Genomic DNA, 21,941 nt, shown 5'->3' on the forward strand with positions numbered 1-21,941 from the left:
AGCGCCCACACACAGACAACCAAAACTGCCAACTGTAGCTCATACGGACGTCGCTGCCTTGACGGCCGGCCGCTCGTCTCGAGATGGCGATCTTCAAAACATGTTGCTGTTGCTGTCGCATCAGGTCTGGTTGTCTGGTGGCGGCGGTATTTTTCATGGTAGGTAATTTTTCTTAATCTTTTAATTTCTATCTTTCTCCACTCTTCTTTCAGAAATGTGACTGGTCAGACTAATTCGTGAACAGTTTTGTGAAATTTTGCCTGTGCCAAATGTGTATAATTTGTAGTGCGCGGTGGCAATAACTGTTTACAGAAAGCAGCTGAAACTTCATACTGTATGCAATGATCATGACATTCTTCATAAAGGTTTAGATTCTTAAAGGGTAAGAATAATTAAACAAATGTTGCAAATCAAAGTTTGTCTATTAATGAATCATTGAAGATAATAGTCAACGGGTAATAAAATATGAATCAAGATATAATTTCTATAGTATGATATAATGATGTTGATTGAGAATAATTCAGCTGATAATAATATAAAGAAATGGTGCGGGGTTTTCCAGTAAAACAAAAATATAGAGTGTCATGCATATCATAAAACTAGTAGCTGGCCTAACGTGTGCGGATTCCTTTCTAAAAGGTCCCAGTGCATCACAACGCATCTCTCCTTTCCATCCAGTACATTTTCGCGTTCCCTTGCGGTATAGAGCCCGTTAAAGCGCGTTTCAATGCCGATCTCTACTCTATTATACGACCATCAGGTATTACCCAGACCATGCTACGCAAACACAGTGTACATTTCTGAGTAGCCCTCTTAAAACCTAGCTAATCATTGCGAAGAGAATATGTTTCCACCCACGTAACCACGTTGTGTAGTCAGCGCCCGTCTCCAATACGGAAATCCTTGCGAAGATACTGTTTATAATCCCTCATGAGGTTTTTGTGAGGAAACGTCACACCATCGATTGGTTTGCGAATTGTTGCGGACGCTGACCCTCATTCTCTAAACAACGTCTGGCCTTCTTTGTGGGTTAGATGCAGAGGGAATAAAAACAACTTAACAACACACAAAGGGATAGGTCACTAGGGTGGACTTGGTACTTTATGACGCATTTGATCAGATCGTGTGCACTAGGCGGTGAAAATATCCTCTGGCGTCCTCTTCTCTTAAATCCGATATCTCCAGGAAGAAATCACCACGCGAAATGTGATCTTTAAGTAAAACATGCGTATAAGTTGGAAAACAACCTTTACGCATGCTTTAACGTATTCTAAACGATTGGATTTCATGCAGTGAATCAATCGATGAAGATTATCCACACGTCTAGCACATGTATAGTATACAGTCCCCAAGCTAGGATACAGCCGTTGTCAGCGGAGAATCGAGCTGCAAAAGACGGGATATTTGTGCATTTGAAATAGGCACGAAACAAGGTCCGTCCTTGGTGCTGATACGTTACCTGTTGTTCTGCAAAACAGGTCCATTGGAAATCGTCATCGATGAACAGGAATTTGGCCACAAATCTGTACCTCTTGATTGTAGAAATAGCCATACCTTCCAGTAACAGAGTTATCAATCCAGGATTGATGTGTTCCAAAATTCCCTCTTTCCCCCTTGAACTATGGTAGGGTGAAACTCGTTTCCACCAAGTACGGCAGGACCATACTCACTAGATAGCTTTAAACAACTACTGCAGCTAGATGTGTAACTTTAAGGGTGGGGGGGTCGTTCTGTCCAAAGAACCAGCTGCTGCCGCGCCGTATGCCTGCGAAGCTGGCGCGTTACGCCACGAAGGGCATTAAAACTGGCTATACAGATACAGGTAGATACAGTCCAGCTAACATCCCTCATCCCCAAGGCAAGGATAATTCGTAATCTTCAATACCAGTGATCAAGCCACCCCACCGTAACTATTGACCTTTCGTCTAATCAAGAGAGACACAAGTGGGTTAAACCGTGTTTGATTGTGGATATGATGTATCAAGACATAAGTGGGCCGACCGGTAGGTAGGAAGGTAAGAAGTGGGTTAAATCGCGCTTCATTGTCTACATAGCAAGTGCCTTTATCGGACATTTATCCCAAAGGGGGTGTTATCTTGCCTTAGACGTCCATTGCTTCAGGGCAGTTTTAGTCCCCTAATTGGGGAGGTGAATCTTTACGAAAGACTATCAGATTACTTTCTATAGACATTGAAGAATTTAGATCTATCTTTTAAACCCGGAGGTTGGCTTTATGTTCGGATGTATTACTGTTCTGCAGTAGTGAAACGAAGGTATAATTGGTGGTTATGTATATATAGTTGTTCTGAGGTCACCTTCGACGACTACAGTTGCCACTTTATATGCCAAAGAGCGGCCGGAATGTGGCACTGCGTCTGGTATGGGGAACAGGCAAGCTAAAAGCTAATAACAACTGTAGTCATAGAGAAGAATAAAGCCGCTCTAGATCTGTTTGTTTGTTTTAACTGGTAGGTAAAGCTTTATCAATGAAGAAATGCTGTCCAATATCCAAAATATTACCAATCTTCTTATTCATTTCCGAAATCAAATTTGGATAGTTTCTGGAAAGCGACATTATCATGTAATAGAAAATCCTTAATAGGATACAAAATACCTAAAATTCCTAAACTATGAAAGCATCGATTCATTTTATTTTGTCATTATATCGAAATGCAAGGTTAGCAATAAGACTAGGCTGTGTATTTCATTAGGGGGTTCTTCATCATCATTATTGCAAAGTATATACACAAGACACACTTTTAAAATCAACCACATACAAATTAGTCCAAAAAAAACTAGGAACCAAGGCCGACCTCAATCTGATTAATAAACAAGAGTCCGAAGACCCAAAATCTCCATGAAATTTGTTTTTATATGAGATGTGTTTATTTTCACTAGTTATTTGTTGTTGCCGCTGGTTGTTTTGTTTTGTGTGCCAGAGGGTATCCACGTAATAGAACCTAGAAAGGCAACATTTTCGGGAAAATGCAGGATATTCCCCTCCCGTTACCTACACCTCAAATATGACGTCCTTAGCATTTACTGTAGTGTAAGGGAATTCTGAAGCTTCTGCATAAATTATGCAAAAGAGGTCTGCATTAGCATTATGTATGGTCAGGTGTGTTCACCTTTCGTAAAGGTACCTACATCTGAAATATATCATCAGTAGCTTTTAAAGTAAGGGTTATGCATATATTATGCAAAAACTCCTCATTAGCATAATTTATGGCCAGGTTTTCTGACCTTTCATAAAGTTACCTACATGTCAAATATGAAATCCGTAGCCTTTACAGTAAGGGAAATACAAGGATATACCTAAATTATACAAATGAGGTCCGCATCAGCATATTTTATGGACAGGTGTATTCACCTTCCCTAAAAGTACCTACATCTAAAATATGACATCCGTAGCTTTAACGGTAAGGAAAATACACATTTATGAATAAATTATGCAAATGATATTCATTAGCATAATTTATGGCCATGTGTGTTCACCTTTCCTAAAATTACCTACATCTGAAATATGACATCCGTAGCCTTTACGGCAAGGGATATGCCTAAATTATGCAAATGATGCCCTCATTAGCATAATTTATGGCCAGGCTTTTTTACCTTTCCTAATGGTACCAACATCTCAAATATGACATCCATAGCCTTTACGGTAGGAGATATACACATTTACGCATAAAATATGCAAATGAGGTCCTCATTAGCATAATTCATGGACAAGTGTGTTAACCTTTCCTGAAGGTACCTACATCTCAAATATGATATCTGCAGCTATTATGGTAAGGGAAATACAAGTTTCTGCATACATTATGCAAATGAGGTCCTCATTAGCATAATTTATGTCCTGGTGTATTCACCTTTCCTAGTGGTACCTACATCTCACATATGACAGCCACAGCTTTTACGGTTAGCGAAATACATGATTATGCATAAATTATGTGAATTAGGTCCTCATTAGCATAAATTATTGTCAGGTGTATTGACCTGTTCTAAAGGTACATACATTTTAAATATAACATCCGTACTATGAAACAAAAGGTACATATAACTTTCTGCAACACCATTAGTAGAGTTACCACCCTTACATCTACTTGGTTTTGGGCAGCGGAACCACCAGCTGTTGGGAATTAGGGAATACTCGCCCTAGATACGAGACCAATGGATTCAACAGATGTGACCTCAAAGCCCATACCCACAATGGAGAAGTAGATATTCCTCATTACTTATGCAAATTCAGTCCAAATTTGCATAATTACCACTTCAGTTTGTACATCTCTGCCCAACCCACTTGCGTATCAAATAACATGAAAATCTGTCGCTCCTTTCTTCAGTTATTCTCCTTTGAAAATATTTACAAACACGCCATTGCAGTTCCAGTGACACATACCAGGGGGCCCAAAATCGACCTTGACCTTTCTCCTCCCAGCACCTACCCACATACCAAATATCATTTCAATCCATCCACACGTTCTTCAGTTATGCTGATTTTAAGCGTCCGGTGACACATACATACAAACACGGTGACACAAACATACACACACGCGCACACACACACAAACACAATAACTTCGCATGATTTGCACTTCAGTGTGTACATCTTCGTCCAACCTACCAGCGTACCAAATAACATGAAAATCTGTTGTTCCTCTCTTCAGTTAAACCCCTTTAGAACATTTTTACAAATAGGCCATTGCAGTTCCAGGGACACAAACCAGGGGGCCCAAAATCGACCTTGACCATTCTCCTCCCAGCGCATACCGACATACCAAATATCATTACAATCCATCTACACGTTCTACAGTTATGCTGACTTTAAGCATCCGACGACACACATGCAAACGATTTACCTCCTAACTTATGCAAATTCGGTCTCATTTGCATAGTTTGCACTTAAGTGTGTACCACTTGGTCTAACCTACCTGTGTACCAAAGAACATGACGATCTGTCCACTCACTCTTCAGTTCTTCTACATTTAAGATTTTAACAAATACGCCATTGCAGTTCCAGTCACACATGCCAGGAAGCCCAAAATCGACCTTGACCTTCCTCCACCTGACACCCACTCACATACCAAAAATCATTTCAATCCATGTACAGGTTCTACAGTTATGGCGACTTTAAGCGTCCGGTGACACATACATACACACAGACACCAAACGCAAGCAAAACAGTATCTCATGAAAAAGCCTTTTTTCATGGAGATAAATATGGCCGGAATGTTCAAGGTAAGAATTATGTGCATCCGACTTCCGATACATACTGTGTAGTACATGTTTGATACATCTTTTCATATTTATTGTTGTTGTTGTTACTATACAAGATATTATCATTCCACAAAAATGTAAGTAAAGGACTTTTCGTTGACTAATTATTATAAACACTTTGGCTAGCCGTGACATGTTTAATGTTCTCGTAAAGCGGCTATGTTCTCGGTCGCAGTATTGTTGAAGTAAAAGATACCGCCCCGATTTTCATCCTAGCGCATCCCTCCATTTTTCACCCCCGCACCAGTCCTTTTAACCGTGCCATTAGTCTTCTCGCTTTCAAATTCTAATTCAATTACGCAGAGTGTGAAACTAGATATACAGATAATGTGCGTAAAGAAACGTTGAGATAAAAAGCATAACACAAATCATGCAATTTTTTAATGTTGATTAGTATTACCGCCAGGGGATGTGTTCATTTCAATATTAGGTACTAGGGAGCCATAAATGCAGAAGATGAATAAACCGCCCAGTTTTAGCAATGAGATATTTGTTATTTTGAAAAGCTATTGAATGACTGAGCGGTCGCAATTACATTTAATCCTCGTATCACGAAACGCCATGATTCTTATCTACATATAACATGGATCATAATCCACCAGTTATTACTACATGTACTATAAAGAGCTAGACTAGGAAATGTTTAAGAGAAGAAGTTTCTGGATTGTTGAATATTACAGGTTGAGAGAAACGTACGTGCTGGGGTTACACTATTATTCTAGGTCGAGAGTTTCTATCAATTCTTCTTCTAAAACAATGACATTGAGCTCTTCAGCCTAAGACTTTTCAACCAAAATTACGGATTTAGAGGCTATGTTGGCGAGATCGAAACCGATGCCCTAGGGTTTTCGTACGTTTTACTGCACACTTAAGAAAGCTTAGCATAGCTAGACCATCCTTTGAGATTTTCGAAAGTCAATGGTCGCGCATCTTGAGATTCTGTAGAGACTTTCCCCGCATTATTTTCTTCAATCCCTAAATACCATATTGTATTCAGCTTTACTGTGTCATCAATTTTGAAAGTCTACTTCCGACCAAAAATGGCGAAAGCCTCTTGAGCACAAGCCCGTTAAGACTTCGTTGTCGAACAAGTGTGATTAAAGATTCTCACATTAGATGCCAACATGTGAAGAAACTCTATCTTAGAAAATAAGGTCAGCGCCAATTGCAAGGTTTACACAAAGTCTTGATGCGACAGAATTGATCGAATCTAAGTCGCGTTCAAGTTAAGAGTAATAGCGTCTCTGTAATGGAAAATACCAGGTTTGTATAAGTGCACTCTCTGAGATTAGTCCAAGTATGGTAATCAGAATGTCGTGCTAAAAGTACATTTTCATACCAATTTTCCATCGTGTTCCCCCTTTCATTGCGAATGTTCCGTCTTCAAAATAACATGTCTACTCGCATGTTCGTGTACGAAGGCTAACTGTAAGTACGCAGAGTTGAGAAACATACATTTTAGTAATAGAAATGGGAAACATACATGTCCCGTGGACAGTGATGGCATGAATGTAGTATTATAACAAAAGTCTGATTCACAAGCTAGTGTTGGCTATATCTGAACGAGTTGGGTCTGACTTCTTTTTAATTTGGAAGCAGATGATGACGAAACTTCCCACTTCGAATAACCATAATGAATAAAAGAAACCAGCGCAGAAGAAACCTTGTTATCATGTGGGCTTACATTGATAAGGTCATGCTTATTACATAGGAGGTTCGTAAATTGCTTTGATATCACATTAATACATTTTTTGCTTCTCACAGCGGGTTGATAATTTGATAGGATTTTTTGTTGCGTTATGAATAGCTTTATTTGATGACCTTAATGCAGTTCATGTTTTTCGTAATTGGCGACGTGCGCGTTCTAATCAAACGTCATATAAAGATGTACTATATTCAACTTTTCACACCCGCAAGCACTTCTTTCTTAACATGTTCAATCACCTACACATGTTGTTCTATATTGCCATGAATTGTAATTCTTTTTTCATGACGTTTTCTAATCATTGTAAGACAAGTAAGAACAGAAGGAGGTATTTGGTACGCCAATCCTCTGTGGAAGTAATGGTGTATTCATTTATAGAGTCAGGGTAGATATTGCAATCACCGATGTCGCTGGAAGAGATCCTTATCGTAAATTAAAGATGTTCCCTTAAAACACAGTCATAACTTTTTAATTCCGATTCATGTCACTTAAAATAAACGGATTGACTTGAAACTCAGGATTTATAAATGGGAGACCACGCGAACACATTCCTAACATCCTGATTGTGATCTCCGTTGACAGAGACTCCGGTCTCTATCTCTATCGGCAGAACCGCCGAGTCTGTCAGATCGCGATCTCTACCATGGAATGGACATATACTTGTTACCCGGTGAGGACACTGGGCACAGAAACTCACTTGTTGCCACCTCGCCCACTTTTGCAGTCTTAACGACGACGTTGACGTATGACGCTGTCTGATTCCAACAGCCTTGCGTCCATCCTACTAAGCCATTATCACATTTTGTAGTCCCTATTGGCTCAGGCCCGCCGCCATCTTCATCCCCATCCAGTCGTGAGACCAGAGTACATTATAGAGTCGGTTCCTTCTTGCTGTGGAGTGCCTTAATCTCCTATCTATGCACGCAGAGTAATGGAGACCAAGCTCCAAGCTCATCTCACTCGGGTTTCATCAAAGGGAATACTTTGATTAGCTAGGATGAAGCAAAACTGAAACAAAATTGTGCAACTTTCAAAGTCTACTGTCTCCAAACTCCACCTAGTCTTTCATAACTAAGAAATTGGACGGATAATTATGCATTATGTATGTAGGGTAAAGGGCCAGACATATCCAGACCAGCCAAATTAACCATATAGAAGAACATACCGCGAGTCTAAACGCTAGTCTCTTTGTTTACAGAACAATAGGAATCGTGATCAAATTCAAACTTTGCTACACTGACAAATTGAATATAGATCATTGTCTAGCTTATAGTTTATTGGCGCACACGTCATAGAACGTCTGCATCTACTTTTAGTTCATAAAAGTTAATCTAGACTGGTATCTTATGAATTTTAACATTTTTGGTCGGCAGGCCACAGCGTTGTGCCATTAGGAAGGCACTTTACACATTCCTCACTTTATCAGGTGAAAATGAGTACCTAGCTTTGGTTAGGGACGCCCTCTCGGATTGGACGTAAAGCTGGGGGTCCTGTGTTTGAGGAGTGCCACACCATGAGTATTTTAAAGAACCCACCACACTTATCGAAAAGAGTAGGGATCCATCCCATTGTGAGTTGATCAAACCTTACAGTACGTCTTTCACATCTTGGAAAGGCGATTGTCACCTGTTTTGTCAATTCTTATACAAATGTGATAAATCTCAATAGACACCAACGATAATGTACATCATTCATGTTTATATGAAAGAGCCGAATGCCTTTCTTTGAGGACCGAATCTGCATTCTTATTTTTCTATTAGACTTGACAAACATTAAGTCATGATGAATTGTACTGTTGCGCTTAGGGACCGCCTCATATTAATGTTGCCTTGATTGATACCTTAACTGGTAATTGAAAAATTGAACTAACTGGCATCAGAGGACTCATCTCACCAAATTGTCATGAATTGAATACCTATATCTCTACGATTAATCGCCATATGGGAACATCTTAGCTAAAGCTATGATTAGAAAAAATAGAAAGGATCGATTTGAAATCATTTTGGAATCTATTTCTACACCTGCTGATATTAAAACGGTGATGCTGCACTATCAAAGTTGGTGTAGAAGTTAAAACCACCCATCTTTGTCCATTCGGGAAATATGCGGTGTTCAGCATTTTGCACTGTTGTCGTCTTGTGTAGCCAATGGGGGCATTGCCTTTGGGTCGTGTTGGTCTAGTTAACACATTCAGTAAACCGTAGACAGGAAGGCGCCGTTGAAAATTTCTTTCACGTCTAAGACGTATGCAATTACATCAATCAAATGAAGAATTGACCGTGTAGGCACAAGATCGTCTTGTTCCACATCTTAAAGAAAGAAATATCTACGAACATCTCTATTAATCTTCGTTGCAATTGTTTTGTGCCGTTTGATCCAAAACATTACATTAGATAACGCATTACGGTATGAGCTACGACCCCTCATACGGATATATATGGTGCGTTATATAGAATTATCTAATAAAGACAGGTAGGCGTATTCCAATCAAAGGTACGCACGCTGAATCAAATGCCAAAGGAAACTGAATATGATATGTCAATACATTATCTACACGTTTACTTACTGGTAACACATATTACGTTTACCGCCATCTCTTTCGGAGCGCATAGGTGGGTAGTAAGTATCATAGGTCGGCGTTGTAAAGAAGACTTGAATAAAGACATGACAAAACGTAAAATGGTCGCAACACATCAAGTTTCCTTTACAATGTTCACGAACATAGATCAGTTCCAGTTCCATAATCATATTAGAGGTCTGGAAAGTTTCTCTTGTTCGAGTTTGAGTTTGAGATCCACATTTAGTTTCCATCAAAAGCTACTCTTCATGTAATCATCTAAAATACACATACGTATACAGGAAAAGCATAGAAAATATACATATACAACTATAAAAAAGTAGCAAGTATTAGATGATAAGACTTTTCCACATAAAAACGTCTCTGGTAGCATTATAATTTTTACGTTCAAGTGTACTTCTTGTGTTCTGAGCCGATAGCTACTAGAAGACCATTTATCTTGTTTATTCAAGGGAAATGTACATCGATTTTACGATCGTATAACGCTGTTAGGAGATGCACGATTGAAAATACAGTTTTCAATGTATTCATTAGTAAGAGTAGATCTGTGTCTTATTCATAGATCCTTTTAGTTCGATGAAAAACCTCCTTAGGTCGGTTCATGGACGTTCGTCGTGAACCTCGTCACCGGTCAGTGACCAGACTATGAGGCGTGCTGTTGGCAAGGACACTCGGTCTGCAGATTAGTATCCAGACGATCCAACGGCCCTATTCACGTAGGCTCCAATATAGCCCAACGCTATGTAGCACATCTACTGTAATCCAAGAAAATGCGTTATAATGACACGGCCACCTATTGCATGCTGTGTAGGGCCATTTTCCTAAAAAGCTTTCAGTCCCCACTGTACGCCAACAACACATCATGATGCTTCCTCTAAACATTGTCACTAACATTAGTCAGCTCCAGTTGCATAATGACATTAACAGGTTAGATGCTCTCTCTGGTGCACTTACAAGTCACATCAAGGCAGCTGAATTTAGCTTAAAGTTGTAGGGAATATTTATGGTGATCTTTACGGACCTACCTACGAACACTAGTAACTTTGAACTATTACCGTCTATGTCATTTTAATGTGTATTTGAGATTTTGAATTTGTTAACTGGTGTGCAATTCAGCCACTTGGCTTGACTGCTAACCAATTTGAATAAAACAGTTATGACTTCTGAGTTATAGTGCTCTGGGATGATAGCTACAAGCTACTAGAAAGAGCGTTAATTTCATTTTTACGTATGTGAAATGTGTATTTACATTGATTTCAAGACCTTATTACGCTGTTTGGAAATGCACGATTAAAAATCCAGCTCTTTAGGTATTTATCCTCAAGAGTAGACCAGTGTCTTATTCGGCACTTTCTGGGGTTGCCGTCGGTTCATGGACGTTCATCATAAAGGGCAAAACCTCGTCATCGGTCAGTGATCCGGCTATGAGGCGTGCTGTCAGCAAGGACACTCGGTCTACAAATTTGTACCCAGACCATCCAACAGAACCATTCACGTAGGCTCGGATTTAGCCCAACTCTATATAGCACATCAACTGCCTAATCCACGGTAATGTGTTAGAACGACACGACCACCCATTGCCGTGTAGGGCCATTTACCCAAAAAGCTTTCAGTCCCAACTATACGTCATAAAGTTTTTGCTGCAAAGTCTGACGAATCGCGGTTATTGTATGGAGTACTAGCGCCTAATGGTTGCGGGCCATCAAGTCACGGGCTGTCGTGGCGTGCTGGAATTGCCTTGGATTACCACGAACAGTATGGCTGATGACGTACATCAATGATAGATATATCCTGTTTAGAGCACATTAGATGGGAGTGCCCTAGAATATCCCCATTGCTGAAGGTGCCCTCGTTTTGATGTTCCTACATATATGCAGCTAATGTGCATACGTACGTACAGTGGTAACGCAGACCAAAGCAGCCACTGTACAAAACATTATCTTTACACAAACGAAAAGTATTACGTAAATCATACTTTCATTTAAAAAAAAGACAAGACTTCGTGCTATGAGTTAAAAGTCATTGCCTTGCAAACTTTTCATGAAGTTGTGGACCCTATCATGCGCACGTACATGCAAATAAGGATTTCACCTTATCCTTCATTTGAGTCATAAATATAAATATTTTGTTGCAGATTCGATTTCAAGATCTTTTCAGTCTATGTCAAGATAGAAGAGCGGTAACTGGTGACAGCGCTATATTTCAAGTGGTTGAATTGTTCATTACGATTTACACGTGCGATTAATCTATTTCGTTGTCGTGTAAAACAATTGCTCTAAATGTGCAATGAGTAGATGCGATGTGACAGACTGGCGCTACGATTAATAGGAATACTGGCGTGTAATTGATTAGGAGAGAGGTCTTTACTTTATTCTCGTCGTAGAGATGATTAAATCAAAGCGGCGAATTTCATGCTTCTGGTAAAGATATGACTGAGCCGGGATTTAGGGTTTCCCTCGGTGCTATTATATCTACACAATTGGTAATTCATCAGTATAGGAACGGACAATGACACAGATATAATGGCGTCAAGTTCATTTCGGGGCTTAAGTTTGATGATACTTAGAAACTTCGAATTCGTTACGCCATCGGACACAAATAAATCAATGCTAATTTATGAATTCTGAAGCTATAGAACTAGATTAAATCTAAAACAACACGTGGTGATATCCACCGTTGGTTTATTGTAGACGGAGCATGGAAGTATAATGGGGTCAAAGATTTCCATAAACATGTGCGGAGGATCTTCTAAAGCGTCGGCTCCGTGCAATTGCCTTTAAAGGGGCCATCAGCATGGTTTTCTACAGCACGGATTTGGTGGAGTATCTCCAAGGGCATCGTTTCATTTTCCTTGAAGAGCGCTTGCTTACTTTTGCAATTAGGCGGTCAAGTGTGCTCATCGGTGGGCCAAGGCTGCAATCCTCACATCCGGTGTGTTCTACCGGCTGGAGGGCAAGCAAAATCTAGGCATGCGCAGTCATAGTCGTATGAGACGTTCTGATATCACTTCATTACGTAGTATCAAAACTAAGTACCCGAGCATGAAGATGTAGTTAGAGCTGGCCACATCTCGAACAGGCTGAAATTGAATTTTCACATTTGAAACTTCTTGTAGGGCAAAGGTGGTGAAGGATTCAGAGACAATTTAGCACTTTATATAGTGCAAAGCAGTGGATCTTCATGAAGAACGGATTTGCCTCTCGTTTTTGGCATTCTAACTGATTTTGAAGGATGGTTTGACAAGTGATTGCTTTTGTAAATGCTTAATCTAATCTAAGAACTGCTCACAAATGTTTTGAAACCCAACTGGTTTGATACTTTTACCATTACGTCTTATATATGTGTACTTTCTTCGGGTTTTCACATTCTGAATAATCTTACAAAAAGAAAGCAGTGGATTTCGTGCCAGATAGGTGTATGCGCGTCAAGAAAGGCTGCCCACGGTGTATGAAAGTTCACGCACGGACTGCTCTCCATTTATTTTTCCGGCTCAGGCCTCCTGCCACATAACAAATAATATTTCAGGATGATTACGCTTGAACGAAGTAATTCGTTGAGTAATGTTTGACGTCATATAAATAAATTACTTTTTAGAACAGTCATTCACACATGCATCAACCACTTAACATTTGACTCTTAAATCAGGGGCTTATTCAACGGGATTTAGTTTTTCTACTTCAAAACCACCCATCATATTGCAGATGTATCTTCGACAGATAGGTATACAATAAGCTGGTTCACGGTTTTGACTGTACATGTGCAGTGTGGTGCATTGTAGGTAATATTTCAAAGTTGAAAGCCCCTGCGACATAGACAAAACATGTCAAGCATGGTCGAGACAAGAACTGTTCACAAGTTAGGGGCATGCACCTTTGACCTGCTTCATGCGCAGTAAAACCCTCGAACTGGTTTATTGAATTCGACTTAACTTCGTTTGCGAGTATCTTCAGGTTGTACCCAGCAGTGACAGCAGACGGCCTGCAAACATACATCAAACTTTCATTTCAAAACTTTAAAGCCCGCAGAGTCTATTGCTGAGTTTACGTGCATTGCAGTTGAAAGCTAGCAATTTGTCATTTGTTTCAGAAAGCCCCTGGCCAGTACCCACATCCCTTTAAAAGCATAGCAACTGTTCCATTCTCTGAACTGACGAGCTTATTTAACAACAATCCTGTCAAGCACTTTAGAGTAAGGATGCTTCCACGGCCCATAAGCCCTCCAGGGATTTCATATTTAGAGCAAACATGTAGCTAAAAGGAGGTCATTGCCAAGTTTATTTAGCCGTGCGTCCTCCGGAGATGCTGGTAATGGTTTCCCATCAATAAGTCTTCCCCCAAACCCATCTATTGTAAAGTCACGAGCAGTTGACAAATGACACCTGGAGATAGAGCCTCTAGACACGTGCTTCTGGGGAGTTCTGATCCTCTTCCCGCGAAATCAGATTAACGTATAAGTTTTGACAAATACGCTCCCAACCTCATTCATATTCTACAGACTACCTGTTCTCTGAAGGAAGCCCAGTGGAAAATGATTGCCGTCTGATGAGTTGATACCACCCAAGGACGAACACATACGGAGAAAGCAACATCTATAAAACGATCATAGTGTGTATGCTTCTGCAGAAATATGATCATTAGCGCTGTGCAGTTCAACTGCAACCAATGTGCTTACTACGTGCTCCTATCGAAGTAACGACCAGGTGTTTCTGTCAAGTTTAAAGCTAACAAATCTTGGTAAGAGGCAGGTGGTGCTTGAAAGGGTACCGGTGAAACCTCTGCAAAGGTTAAATCATTAACTCTTTTCAGTACAAATTTGAACAATCAGATTGTGCTTATTATTTGCTAATGTCAAATGTCACCGTCGAGGTGCTCCTGTCAAGTATAAAGCTAACAAATCCTGGCAACAGCCTACGCAAGACGAAAATACCAGATGCACGCGATGCATTGTAAATCCTCACACGAAATCGCATCTTTACATAACACGTCCTTGTACATCCTTTTTAACGCACTTTTCTTGAGTAAAACCATACAAAGGTATATTCTTAGTCATTGTCTTGAGTCACAGTTATTCACATAGCATCAAAAATTTGAAACATTCAGTTCGGGGAATACAGCATGGCACAATACATATTCTTTAGTGCAGCATCCGGCGAACGAATGTACAGATGCTTGTATCGCGCATATGCGCACCAACCATCTTCCAACCTGCGTACATGAACATCACACCATGCATCTTCAAACTGTCAGGTGTATTCTTAGTAACTTTTGACATTGAGATTGATGGCGTATTCCTGCAAGAAAATTGCTTGTTTCCAGCGCCCTTCATATACCCCTGGAATGATCGACTTGTCCGATCTTCATCTTTAACGGTTCCTTGTCAGCTCTCCGCACAAGCAGACGGTATTTTGCCACAAACGATTTCAACGATCCATAACAATGGTGCATGTCTGTACATTTGACGTTATTATTAGGTTTGTCCTCTACGTCTAGCCAGAGTTTCTTCCATATGTATCAATATATTTATGGGTGGATACTTTATACTATGCTATACTCCATGTTTGTTGCGAGTTAACTACTTTTCATTAATCTTTGTTTTGCTGTTCAAGGCATTTATCACCGGCATTTTGACCTTTAGGGCAAGGCAACCAACAATTACATATCTTGTTACATCAAGCCTAAGCAAACGTACGTTTGTTATAAGATTTCCCTGTTTATTACGTTCATCCGTTTCCTTTTTTAGATATTCTAAGCCTATCGGATAATGTTTTACCGGTCTGGACGCTTAAAAGCTTTGGATTTAAGTATGAATTTCCGAATGTGGTTTGATGTTGTGGGTGGCTTTCCTATGGCTTTGCTTTGCTATAGCCAGCCAATAAGGTTCATATGTACTTGAATCTACATAGCCAAAGGGTTTTATCTGCAGACGATTCAGAAACCTTTTTGCAACCTTTCTTATGGTTTAATGAAATCTGCTACTCAATGCCACTACATTCCAATTCGGTCCCAATCGTCTCTGGACTCTACTAGGCCTTGCCGCTTTGTGGTGTATCCCATAAGCCCTGGGGAAGCCAGAGGAATTGTTATCCAAGCCTTGATGAAGGTTTGCGTATCTAGCTGAAAGGTTGCCGAAACGTCGGCAGATACAATCCCTTAAGCTTTGGCTGTGCAGCTACGAACCCAGCCAGATATTGATTTACCAACCTGTTGCAACTATTGTCGGAAATGCGGTTTCTCCCTTTCGAATATATCTGACGTAGGATGTCAGCATTCAGACCCATCACTGTAATATCCTTGCAGGTAATGTTTACATCCCTGCCTTGTCGTAAGATAACCGTGTCGACAGCCTAACAAACGAGTGCCTTGGGGCTATGTAGGGACATCTGAGACGTATTACTTCCAAGAAGCGTCGGTCTAGCAAGGTAATGATCCATTTCATGGTTCAACATCAAGGCCGTACACCTTAACAGGATCTATCCTTCATGTTGGTTGTCTCCAATGGGATTCTGTATTCAAGGATGCAGAGAGTTCCTGGTCTCTGATGCCAGGACTGTTGGTACACTAGGGGGTTATTTAAAGATACATTAGCATGATGTCTTCACGTAAGCCCTGATATCGATGTAACCTGCAATCTTCAGAATTCCCACCTAGGGTTTCATTGCAGGGTAAAGCCTCTATAGTGTTACAAAGGGATCTACATGTATGAACGACTTATAGTGTAGGTATATCAGATTCATCGACCTTGGACAGGGTGAGTTTATAGCTGTTTTATATATATCCCACTGAGGTATAAAGTTACAATAACATGACATTGTGTTGCCTTTTGCCAATTGCAATCTTAAGAATTCCCATTTGGGGTTCCAATGAAAGGTAATGTCTAGGTAGCGTTAGGTATAAACCTAGATAGGTAAGGCCGAGTTGTGCGGTCCGATGTATAGGCCTTATCCCGGTTGAGTTGTCATTTGTACTAGTTCGTTTCTCGACTCTCACATAACCTTGTCGTTATTTACAAAGTGAATACGGGAACAACGTAAATACAATGCAAATATATCACAGATGAAGTCCAGGAAACGCCATCTCACATGATGATGAGAAGTGAAAAGTATACAAAGTGTACAAAATATTATAGTGACTCGTTTTGTTCTTTTCATGAAATGACAATCGATGACAACACTGTCAACATATGAATGAATGAAACTACATAGCCTGCACAAATCAACGTATAACCAATGACTTTTGACCAACATCTGTTATGGGTGGATGCCAAGCGTTAGAAATGCACCACGACGTTCTATAGAAATGGAGAAAAGCAGCATGCCCGCAAGGGATAGGCGCATCAGATTAAACTAACAGCGAGGAGCTTGGTGAGAATGTTTCAGCAGAGTTTTAGCGGAGTTTTAGCAGAAACTTCAGAACAAATCAATAAATTAAGGTGGGCAGGTGAAAGTAAATGACAAGGAAATTACTGTTTAAGTTGGAGAACGGCATCAAGGGTCGACAGGTCATTAGACTAAGATTTGCGTGGAAGGAATCGATGGCAAATTACATTATCCAATCAACCTTTACAACGTTAAAAGCAACAATTAAGTTCTTCTCACTCCTCTACTGTATAATGTGATGCTGCCATCCAGCGGGCTTTTAGCAGAAAAATCGGCATATGTCGTACAAATCAATGAATCTTCGGGTGGCTGCTGAAATTCTAAAGTCAAAGTGATTACTAGGCAAGGTGGGGGACCGGATCATGTGTCATGGGTGGTAATCTGTGCGGACGAAATCGGTAGCAAGTTACGCTAGCGCTAATCAATTAACGTTTGAAGCAACAAATAACTTTCTTCTCTGATGCTCTTTGGATTGTTACAACTAACATGTTTCTTCCATTTCAAGAAAGAAAATATTCAACGATGGATTTCATTCTGACATGTGAATCTTGGAGTAACTGTATCCGTTCGTGGAATTTGTTCTTTTAATTAACATTTGAAGACCTTTGATGCTCTCTAGTAAACTCATTTGTGAAAGAGGTACACTGCTTCTTTGGATTGGCAATTGCATCTTACTTGAAGTTCATGCAGAAAGTACAAATGTATGAAACATGAGGATGATGACAGGGCAATGAAAAAATAGACAGAAATAATATAATATGATTTCAGGCTTCAGGATATTAGTTTACCAGATCCAAACATGCCTCAAAATGTAATTTTACAAAGCCCTGAAGGAAAAGTCCAGAGAAAAGCCACCGGGCATAACGTATAGCCCATCCTGTTTTGTAGAGATAAGTTCTTCACTTGGGATCGCACAGACAGCAGAAACGTGCTCACAGGTCTTTTGATATGAGTACCACATATGAGCCTTGAAATTACCGGCTGGGCAAAATGTATTAGGATATAGTCCATGTGGCCTTTCGGATGTCTCCAGGGTCTTTGGAGATGACGTAGATTTCAGGGTGTCCGTGCCAGATGTTGTTTAGCAGATCATATTTCTCTTGAATATTTGATGTTGCAAATAAAATACAAGCGATATTGAGGCCTATGAGATAAGCGTACTGTTTATTGGGTACAATAGGCCATGTGGGTTTCGTCAGAGTGTCCCTTTGGCAGTGCTTACGGTGTTTCATAACTCCATGGGAATACAGAATATGCAATACTACAAAATGAGATATACGCATTGAATCATTTAATGTTACAAGTCATCACGCCCCATGTACAAGTTCCCATGTAGATCTAGAGAGAGGATGATGTAGAGAATAAGTAAGTGTTCGTAATAATTTGGCGGGATTTTATAAAATGTATTACTCGGCTGTGGCCTTGACCCCTTTGCCAAGGTGCAAGATTTGATTCAAGCCTGCAAATGCTTTAGACGATGGATTTTCCAAGCATATTATGGGGCACTGGGTTTCCTTCTTACGACGAAATCCCAAGTATAAGCTGCGTAGAAAAGTTTGAAACAGGTTCGTTATCAAAATGGAACTTTAGACCTTGCCAACATGGTCTGGTGACAGACTACTTCCAGAAGCAACAGAGCAGTTTCATTTTCTGCGCAAAGCTGCCAATGTGACTTAATCAGTCTGAACATCATTGATCTTACTTGTTCATCAGTGAGTAATCTTGAAGGATGAGTAATTAAGAAAAGGCAATTGCATTATCTTCAACAAGTGAGCGTAGAACATTGCTTATTGAGATCACCCCGGTGCGAAACTCGCTTGCTGGGCCTGATGATAGAATTTGAAGTTAATAAACGTGTGCTGAAATTGAGTTATCTACTTCACGTATTCGTACACCTTTAAGCAAGGCTAAATGCAATACCCGCGCCGCGGCTCTTCCAAGAAGACAAGCCGCTACAACATACCGAAGTGTGACATTGTAATTTCCTGAAATCAAGAGGTGGATATTTCTCACGCACGCTAAAATAACGAAGTATTATGTTTCTAATTTGAAACTTAATACCATGCCATAAGTTGAATTAGATATGTTCCCAAGAACATCTCCTCCCATTTCTCATTTATTGCTATTCATCGATGAGCAAAATTGTATTCAATAATCAATATTTTCCAGCGACAATTTGCCATATCCGTTATTGTTATTTCTAAATAGATCACTACTGGAAGTCACGTTTTATGTTCGCTGATATACACGTGTAATCAACTTAATGAAACTAGATCCATTGCGGTGGTTTTCTATAGGAAGCGGCTCTTAAAGGGTTCTAGATATAAGGTGTCCTACATCACTAAAGACACATCCTGCTTTTGTTGGTAGTCATGTTTCATGTTTGATGATGTACACGTGTAACCTAGTTAGTGAAACAAAGTACAGCCGGTATTCTAATAGGGAACTTTGAACGTTGTATGTGCGTGTCGGAAGAAAGATGTAGAAACACCTAATTGAAGGATCAGAAAAGAGCAAAAAGCGATGAAGGTACAAACATAGTCCCAGAAATGCCACATATGATCTATTCGTCTATTAGCTTTATGACTAGATGAGTTATGGAAACCCCGAGGATGCATACAGATTATACGGAAAAAACTAAGAAATAAGGGTCCTTGTCTTTTTTTAGATACCGAAGACCATAACATAAGTTATAGACACATATTTTCCATTGGTCTACTCCAGAAAACGCAATGTGCCATAATAATACACGTTCCTGATAAACGAAACGAAAAAGAATTACATAAAATGCCTTTCGACGTTCAAAGCTCAAATTACAGTACAATGTAGTAAGATATGCTCGTTTGGAGTATGTTCTGTTTTTGAATTGGTTTTGAAATGGTATTCAATGTATTCATTAGTGAAACTACATAGTCAGCCCATAACCAAACCAATGAATCCACATACACCAATCATTATTTAGGGTTTGGAAGGATCAATGCGTAAGAGCAGCTCGCTCGCAAGGGATAAACGCAACGCTAAACAGCGGGGAGCGTGGGCATATGTAGCTGGCTTTTAGCAGAAAAATCGGCACATCTCTCACAAATCGATGAATCTTCGGGTGGCAGCTGAAACTTAATGGCAAGGTAATTACTGGGCAAGGTGTCATTGGTGGCAATTTGTGCGGAAGGAATCGGTAGCAATTTTGCAAGTTACGCTAACCAATTCACGCTAACTTTGTTCTCTGATGCTCATTGGAATGCCAAAACTAGCATGTTTTCCCATTTCAAGAATATATTCAAGTTTGGATTTCATTCTGATTCAGGAGTCCATGGTATAACTAGCCGTTCGTAGAATTAGTTTTTATTTTTTATTTTGGAAGAATGATTGTGTTTTTCAGTGTTGTAGACCTTCGATACTCTCTAGCCTAGTCAATTGTGTCATTGCTTCTTTAATTGGTTACGGTTCATGCAGAAAGGACGGATATATGAAACCTGTTGAAGATGTAACAGTACTGCCAGTCTATAACAACTACGCTGGCTATACATATAATAATTTGCCAGGGGAATTTGCCGACGGAAAATGATACCCTTCCCTTAGACTGACTCTCCTGGTCAATTATGAACCATATTTTTGCAGAATTTACCATCCAAAACCCTTAGGTAGGCCAGGTGAAGCTATGATGATGCAAGAACAGGCAGAGATAAACTTAACTCTCAAACTCGTCCTGTATATATGTAAATATGTAATTACTAATATCACTAAAAGTTTCACTTGTCGGAAGTTCTTGCACATGTCCTTGTCTACCGCCCTTTCTACCCCTTGTTTGCACCTTTTATTAACACTTGCGCAGCTGCTAATAATCGGCCTCAAGGCGGGCTGAGCAGTAATGAAGAAGAAGAAGAGAACTCTTTTCGCTCGTCCCAGGCTTCATGTGTAAGATGGCCTAAGGCCCAGCGTCAACAAACGTCACCTACCGACAACTTTCACATTCTGTGCGACCTTACGTCTCCTTATAAGCCCATTGTAAGCGAATACGAACTGTCTCCGGAAATCCATTTACCGGACTCAAACATGCCCCCAAGCCAGCAAGTGTAATTTTACCAACCATGATCAAAAGTCCAGATAAACGCCACAGGGCGTAACATAACCCATCCTGTTTTGTACAGATAAGTTCTTCACATGGGATCATACAGACAGCAGAAACGTGGTTCCAGGTCTTTTGAGATATGAGTACAGCTCATGAGCCTTGAAATTACCGGCTGAGCAAAATGGATTAGGAGATAGTCCAGATGGCCTTTCAAATGTCCCTAGAGGTTTAGGAGGTGACGTAGGTTTGAAAGTGTCCGTGCCAATTGTTGTTGTACAGGTCGTATTTCGCTTAAATGTTTTATGACAACAAATAGAATGTAAGGTTTACAAGATAAGCTAAATTGTTATTGGATGCAATGAGCCATGTGCGTTTCGGAAAAGTGCCCCTTGGCGGTGCTTGTGGCATATCATATAACTCCACGGGAATATGCCTTATGGCATACTACAAAATTAGATGTACACGTTGAATCTTTTGATGCTGGGATCCGGGAAAATGTTACCAGAATTTACAATGTTGCCGGTAAAAGTGCCAGACGCATGAAAACCTGGGTATTTGTAACAGTTTGGGGGGATTTGGTAAATATATATCTTGGCTGTAGCATTGAGTATTTTGCCAATCTGCAAGATTTCGTTGGAGCCTGCTATAGCCTGGAAAAGGCGTTGAGATATGACCATGGATTTTCAGAATATATCATTGGGCACTGGGATTTGAAACCCGGTCTTTCATCCAAATCACAAGTTTTGGCAAGAAAGTTGGACACAGACTCCTCATCTTCCAAATGGAACATCAGACCATGCCAACGCAGATTGCTGCCAGGCTGCCTCTAGAAGAAACAGGGCATTTTCAGTACTCTAAGCAAAGCTGGCAATGCGACCTAATCAGTCTGAACATCATTGATCTTAGCCGCTCATCAGTAAATAACCCAAAAGGCTGTGTA

At 40.1% G+C, this 21,941-nt stretch overlaps 1 protein-coding gene across 1 annotated transcript in view; it reads left to right on the forward strand.

The window, feature by feature from the left end:
- LOC136425285 (uncharacterized) overlaps positions 1-21,941 on the forward strand; it is a 34,706-nt gene continuing 12,765 nt past the window's right edge. The window contains exon 1 of the mRNA XM_066414121.1: positions 1-158. Within this exon, the coding sequence (XP_066270218.1) occupies positions 84-158 (75 nt within the window). The 5' untranslated portion in view covers positions 1-83. The remainder of the gene's footprint in view (positions 159-21,941) is intronic.

Source organism: Branchiostoma lanceolatum, chromosome 19 (assembly GCF_035083965.1).
Source record: "Branchiostoma lanceolatum isolate klBraLanc5 chromosome 19, klBraLanc5.hap2, whole genome shotgun sequence".
NCBI lineage: Eukaryota > Metazoa > Chordata > Leptocardii > Amphioxiformes > Branchiostomatidae > Branchiostoma > Branchiostoma lanceolatum.